The sequence below is a fragment of the Cibotium barometz genome, chromosome 8 (genome assembly GCF_041138505.1).
Source record: "Cibotium barometz isolate CiBa-2024 chromosome 8, ASM4113850v1, whole genome shotgun sequence".
In the NCBI taxonomy this organism is placed as follows: domain Eukaryota; kingdom Viridiplantae; phylum Streptophyta; class Polypodiopsida; order Cyatheales; family Cibotiaceae; genus Cibotium; species Cibotium barometz.
In genome coordinates, this window is record NC_141053.1 from 25,839,169 (window position 1) to 25,846,921 (window position 7,753).

A 7,753-nucleotide genomic window follows, 5' to 3' on the forward strand; every position below is an offset into this window, starting at 1 on the left:
GAATCCAAAATCTAAGGTATCCACCAAGTGGAATCAACACTCCTACTAGGAGTGTGAAATGGTCTCGCGGCATAGAAGAACCATCGTGTATGCCACAGCTAGGATATGGCATAGGGGCATCAAAATAATGTGCCACATAGTCAAAAACCATGTGCCGAAAGTGGCAAAGAATGCATTGATAGAAAAATATCCCGGCCCCCAAAGAACATAGGCTCATGTCAACACCCATGGGAGGTAAAAGAACATAGCTTAAAGTCGGTATCATGAAGGATCAAGTGTGAATTAATGTCGTTGTCCACTAAAGCACCACTCAAACAATCAAAGGTATGACCACTAGGTCACTGTGAGTAGAAGCATGATCCGAACCATGGACTACATCCTCAAGTGCAAGATCCTCTATGTGTGCGTGATCCATCAAGGTAGAAGCATGATCAATAAGATCACTGTAAACCTCATCGTCACCACTGGAGACGGATAGAATGTCTATACATGAAAGGTAAGGAGAGTCACAAACCTCATAATCTCAAAGATCACTAAGGTTACCCCTATAGGAATGATCTACACTAATCCATGATGCATGACCTAGATTCCATGACAAATCTATCTCGATATCTAGATCAAATGAAAATCTCTCTAGATCCTTATACATAATCGTCTCTCACCTCAACAAAGTCATCGCTATGCACATGTGCAATGCGGGACTGCCAAATATATGCACTAAACCTAAGTGAATCGTGCTAGGTATGCTATAAGAGCTAGGAGTAGAGATAGAATCATGGATATCTCCATGAATAAAATACCTGAAAGAGTAGCCTGACTCGTATAACGTTAGTAGGAACTTAGGTCTATGCTCCTCATGTACTATCATATGCTCATCAACATGTGAAGTATCATCATCCCCAATCTCAAACGCGCCAATGGATGCATCACTAATCAAATGATAATCCCATGATAGTCTAATGCATCACTATCTTCCTACTACATCACTATGATCCACTGGAAGGTAGATACTAGATAGACATAGGCATATCATCAATCATAATGCTCCGAATGCTCACTGCCAATCCTGCCCTCGAGATCATGTCCACATGATCAGACTCACACATCACTATCATATACATCATCATCATGTGCATATGTGTAAGTGGCATCATGTGCACGTGTACCACTGTCATCATATGTATGTGTGTGATACATCAATATCATCATGGTCATTTGAATATGAGTCTGCATAGTCTACATCCTCGAGAATATAGTCATAGAAGCTTAAGAGTGTGGAGCACTCAAGCAAGGTACATAAGAAGACTTGTCCCATGCAAACAATGCCGAACCATCCGTGTTGAGGTGGCAAAGCAGTGAAATAATGAAATTGCCATGACCACATCATCTCGACCATCTGTCACATACACTTCCCTCATCAAACAAATACCTCCAAGTGATCAGGTATATCAATGCCTCGAGCTTGAATAGGGAGAGAGATTAGCAAGAGCAAGACTCAATTGCACAATGGGAACAACTGCTGGCATGAGTAGTCCACCGCATCATAGTGTGACGTCATCGAGTGAAGGTCTAGAGGTCCGAAGTGCCAAAGGTATGCGTGAAAGTGACGAAAGATATGTGATACAAAGCACAAAATGGCAAGTCAAAGTAACGATCTCGTAACCACAAAGATAGTGCCAGAGCTAATCTCGTGCAATCGAGATCAATAATAGAATCGAAACGAAGTTGATGGCGATGATGGTGTATATAGTGTCGATCATAAGAGGGATAGAGGTAGTAAGAGAAACCCATAGCTACATGCGAACACTCCCACAAAGCACACAATATGTATAAACAAATTCACAAAGCACTAAGCGTGTGAACAAAGGCTAAAAAAATATCGCCAAGTAAAACCCAAACGGTCTGTGCCACATATAAACGTCCACTGGCAAAATACACTTGGCGTCAAATGCACATTTACACACAAATCATCCCTTCAAACACAAACAGCAAGCGAAAATGTGTGGAAGAACGTATGGTCTAAGGAGGTGTAGGTGGGATAATGGACAATGAATCCCAAATCAAGATCCCAATATGAAAATGGCCAAATTGTAAATGGAGGCACCCGTGAGCTAAAAGAGAATGTGAAAGGGTGGAGAAGGGTCTAGAATTCAAGAATCTTTTCTCTCTTTTTGTGTCTTCTCGTCTCCTTTTTTTAAATTTTCTCTTTTCCTCAAGCGTTAAGCCTTTAGGGGAGCAAGCTAAGCCTTCAATTTACAAGGCGATGAAGCTTGCATTGCGCTGGCCAGCTTGATGCTTGCACTATGATCTAAAACGTAAGAGAGAAATAGACGCCTATAGGCGCTCACTCAATCACTACAAACGCCTGAGCCTGCAAAAGTCAATGATGGCTACATTTTATTTATTTTTTCTTTTTCTTTTAAAAAAAATGATGCGCTCGTTTGCTGTATAACTGAGAGAACAACATGATCTATGCAACCTGGTTTTAAACCTGGCTCAGCCAAAGGCGATGAAGGCTGGCTGAGCGAAGTTGAGTATGATGAGTTGAAATTGAACGTGAACGCGGGCGGACGTGTGTGCTGCTATTAAAATAGGAGGCTCAACAGACAAAACGAAGAGTTGTGCTCTGTCTGCTCGAATGACGTGCTAAGCCTTAGACCATTCTATGCGTTGTGCTTTGCCTGCTCGATGTTCGCTGCTCGCTGAATGACGTGCTAAGCCTTAGACCATTCGATGCACTGTGCATTGTCTGCTCGCTGTTCCCTGAATGACGTGCTAAGCCTCAGACTATTCAATGCGCTGAACACCTTCCATCACGAAATGAGGGAGAGTTAGCCAAGGTTTCGTGACTGTGCCTAGAACCCCTCCATCACTGTCAAGCTCAACAAACTCCTTTTGCTCGTGTGGATAAGGTTGGTCTGACTTTCACCAAGGGGAATATGAATGAGTTCATGCAAAGGGTGCTTTGTCTTATGTTGGCACCCTGCTCGAGTGGGTCTAGTTGATCCTTAACGTGGTTGTACCTCCTTGGAACACTGCATTGCCCTTTTCCTTCTCCTCCCCCATCTCCTCATGTACATTGACCCTCCTAAATCCTCCCCCTTCCGGCCAGAGGCTGATCATTCTTCGAGCTACCTTGCCATGGGTATTGATCTTCCTACCAACGGACACAACAAGAAAACTAGGTGCACCGCCCCCAAGAGAAACATTGTGTACCTAAAGCTCATTGTCAAGATTTACTAGATTTTGGTTAGGAGAACAGGTAGCCCTTTCAATGCAGTTACCCTCAAACTTGTATTTATGAGCAAGACAAATAGCCCACCTGTATCATTCTCTCGCTTGGCTTGAAATAAGAAGACATGAAGACTAAATTAATGTTGTTATTGCGACTATCACTGATGATGTTAAGCTGTACAAGGATCTTGCTTTGAAAGTGGATGCTTTCAAGTTTAAAAAATTTGCTCAAACTCAAAGCCTAAAAGCTGGAGAAGAGTGCCTTACATGTAATGAACTTGCCCTGAGAGCTCCAACTACTCCAATATTGTGGAGCTCTCAAAACCTAGGACACTTTTAACAATAAGCAATACACAACCATTTCCTTGCAATAGTTTTCTTATGAACTCTCCTCCTTCCTTCTTCTTGCTCGCTCGTATGCTATTGTGTTTTTACTTGCTTCATGGATATGCTTGTTTGGATAGGTGTAATTGTAGGTTTCCCTCTTGCATTAGCTTCTTCTTTACTTGCCTTTTATGAGAGCGAACTATTGCAAAGAACTTTCACCTGTTTGGCAAGTGACAACAGAGTGAGGTGCGAAGAACACGCTAGCGTACCCACATGGAAAGTTGTAGATAATACCTAACAACACATGCTTCAAGAATGCTAAGGTAAGCTCTTAACATGAACACCTTGTCTTCACCATCTCGTTCATAACTTTATGTTTACATTCGAATTTTATGACACGTCAAGGTAGAAATAGTTGAAAATGCATGACAAGAGTTTCTCTTTGCATCTTCCCCTCTTTTGTAATATTATCGGGTAGCTACATATTTATAGTTACAAATATTGAATTGGCTTTATCTCCTAAATGGTGAAAAAAAATAAAATTATTTTGTCAGTGAATAGATCTAAGGTTCTTAATTATGAATAGATCTAAGGTTCTTAATTATCAAAGTTCGGCAATGCTATATTTGCTACAATTGGCCTCCTAGCTGCTCTAGGATTTGTAATTAAGAACTTGGAGCTTACCTAAAAACAGCTTGATGGATGGAGATAAGCTTTCCGATACTTTCACTACATGACTTGCTTCCATAATTGTAATTACCTATTGGAAAGAGTGAAATGTACATGATTTCACTCCTAAATTGTTATAATTAAGATGGTGCAACATTTTATCATGCATTATGTGATACTCTATGGTGTGAACGTTGGAGGATTCAGAGAAGTGAAGTGATTATGATGATCTAGAAACTCTTAAGAATACAAAACCTAGTCATTTAAAAATAATATCAATTGATAAATTTATAAAGTGAAACAATTGATAAACCTCACCCTCTTTATTCGTCCATCTATGGCAGCCCACCAAGCTGCATAGCTTACATGCTCATATGTGGAAGTCCTTACCCTTGCAGTGAAGAGAGCCACTGCTGAAGGTGGTGGTTAGTCTCTGCAAAGACAAGCAAAAAACAAGAACTCCTTGAATCAACCCAACTATAACAACAATGTCCATCACTGGACAAGTCTGTTCTCAAAGTATCCGGTTGGCTAAAGCGGGCTGCCAGATAGCCAAGGAAAAGCTATGTGGGCTTGTGATGAAGAAATAAGAGTGAAAGAAACCAGCATGGAATATCTGCTGCTTTCTATGCCCAAGAGGAACAATTTTATCAAGCAACTTGAAGTCAAAAGCTTAGTAAATCGGATCAAATTGAAGCTCAAAACCAACAAGGACGTGGGATTAGGGCACCAGAAACTTACACTGAAATACACAGAAAGAGGACTCGGTTACAAAAATAAATTCACAGAGAAAATACAGTAGTTATCGCAATATTTTCTTTAAACAGTAGGGCTTAATTTAATTTGGAGAAAGAAAAAGAACCCCGACCTGCAAATTAATGAGAACCCTTGGCTATGTTGGAGAGGACAGCAGCCCCGAGCTGAGACAAATTTTCCTCAAAGGGCTGCTTCTTCCCGCTAAAAATTTCCGCCGAGGTGTAGCAGGCCACGAGCACGGCGAAGCTACTGTCGGACTCGCTGTCGCTGCCAAATCCCGGCGCGTGCGGCTCGAACCAGCCAATCGACCAGTCCGAATCCTCCGAATCGGATCCAAAAAGGCCATCAGACGACACCAACACCGTGTCGGAATCCACCTCCGCCCTCTCCACTCGCCAGCGAGTCCTAGCCGTCCTTCGCCGGCCGCTGCCGCATCTCCTCACGGACTGCACCTTGGTGCCGGACTTTCTGCTGAAGGTGGCGTTTCGGTTGGGCTTCTTGTACCCTTCCGTGACTTCCTTGCCGTCTGCGGGTGAAGACGGCTGCGCTTTCTGCGAATCACGTTTTTTTCGCCATAGCCAGTCTTGGAAATTGGGGAAACGCAGGGCCATGGATATCGCTTTGGAGCTAGAAAAACTTGCGCTTCCTGTAGAAAAAACTATACGAGACAGAGAAGAAGCACGGCGTCGGCTTTCTGGCTATGGCGATGAAAAAGTTAATCTTTCTGGCTTTCGCAATCTGCTTTCGGACTATGGCGATGGAGGAAAGCTCAGCTATTTCTGGCTGTCGGCGATAGCAATGCGCTTTTGGGGGCCGCAATCATGAACACGAAAGCTTCGTCAGGAAGATGACTGAGATTGATAAGACAGAGAATAACAAAACTTCATATTATAAGTTATAGTTATAATACAAATTATTATAATATTAATTTATAGAGATGAGGGAGCATGATGTATTATCCTCGGTTTTACTATTATATTAATTATTTATTTAAGAAAAATTGTAATATTATTATTTTCTGAACCCAAAAAAATATATCCTAAATACATATAATATCTAGTGTCATGTTTCAGCATTTTTTGGAACTTTTTGAAAAGAAAAAATTGTAATATTATTATTTTCTAAACCCAAAAAGTGCCGAAAAATGCTAAAACATGATGGGACTTTGTCTACTTTCTACCTCTATTCTCTTATTATCTTAAGGAAGAGTTTCACAAAGTTACCACATGGCAAGAATTTGGAGGTTCGGGAAGAGGAGGAGGTTTGGGTAGAATTTGATTTTGGAAGCTTCAAAAGACGTGCGAAGTACTGGTTCCCAACTAGTATATATTATCTTGAGGAAGAGTTTCACAAAGTTGCCACGTGGCAAGAATATGGAGGTTTGGGAAGGGGAGGAGGAGGTTTGGGTAGAATTTGAATTTGGAGTCTCAAAAGATGTGTGAAGCATGGATTGCCCACTAGTCAATATATAAAATTTAGCAGCTTGGTGAGATTTTCTCTAGGTGTCACTTCACAAAGCGAATCTGGACTGTCAAAAATCAATGATAATGTTGACGATGCCAGGGAATTTGTTTAAGATGACCTTCGAGATGTGATGTCAAAGATGATGATAGCCCTGTGTGCATAGCAAATGCTATTGCTACAGTGCAAAAAATTCAAAATCGAACAAAAGAAATTCAAACTGACAAGGTGATGGGTTGCACCATGGGTTTAGCATACACCAAGAAATGTACACAGAAGGAGTCAATGATGAGGTTTCCACCAGTGCGTGAGTAAAAGTGTACTCATTGAGAGCAACTACTTCTTTTGATTATAGTAGACAAGGATGATTAGCATGTCGAAGACTATTCTTCTTTATGCATGAACCGCATGTGTGATTTTGAGAATCATAGTGCTGGTGAAACTTTGATGAAATTATAGAAGAATGGTGCCTCAGATTGGAAACATGATGAGAAAACACTATGGCCATGTTGCACATTTGAGTGGACATCAACCTTTGCAATTTTACAGGTGGACAAGGCCGTGATTGTTGAAGATTCATGGTGATGAAAAGCTTGTGTTTACACTAGATGATATTTAGAAGCATTTAGAATTAGGGGAGACATTAAACACATGCTAGAGATACTTTTAATGGAAATTGAGATAACCAAGTCAATGTGATTATGTAGAGATAAGAATCACATGCATAATTTTTAGAAAATTCATGGTGATAAAGTGGCATATATACTGACAGACGATGTCTTTAGTAGTTCAAAAATGATGAGAGAATACCAAAATACCATGCACTTGAACATTTGGATGAAAATTTGATGTCCTGATTATGAGGAATCATGAGCATGATTTTGGAAAAATCATGGCCATGAGAATTATTGCATCACAATAAATTATTATAGATATATGCATGTGGAGTGCGATGTAAAAGCAATTGCAATGATTTAAATCCATTTAGACACATGTTGGCAACTATGATTTTTTATGATATGATTTATATAGCATGATTTTTTATGATATGGCACATGGCATGATATTTGGTGATGTGGCACACGTCATGATGTTTTATGACATGGCAAATAAAATTACTTTTAATAACATGACACACAACATGATTTTTAATGATATGACACATGGAGTGATTTTTGGTGATGTGGTAAAGATCACAGTGGCTTAGCCTTTTTGTTTTTCTTGTTTTGATGATGTACATAGCATGTGAAACATCCATGTATGTGTAAATAATTGAGAGGGTGATTCTTTGTTTGATTATTGGTGA

The 7,753-nt window shown here is 40.4% G+C and overlaps 1 protein-coding gene across 1 annotated transcript; it reads right to left on the reverse strand.

The window, feature by feature from the left end:
* Nucleotides 1-5,105: 5,105 nt before the first annotated feature.
* LOC147636090 (uncharacterized) lies at nt 5,106-5,597 on the reverse strand. The gene has a single exon (XM_086802073.1). It carries the CDS (start codon nt 5,595-5,597, stop codon nt 5,106-5,108), a length of 492 nt encoding a protein of 163 aa, XP_086658199.1.
* Between the last annotated feature and the right edge of the window lie 2,156 nt (nt 5,598-7,753).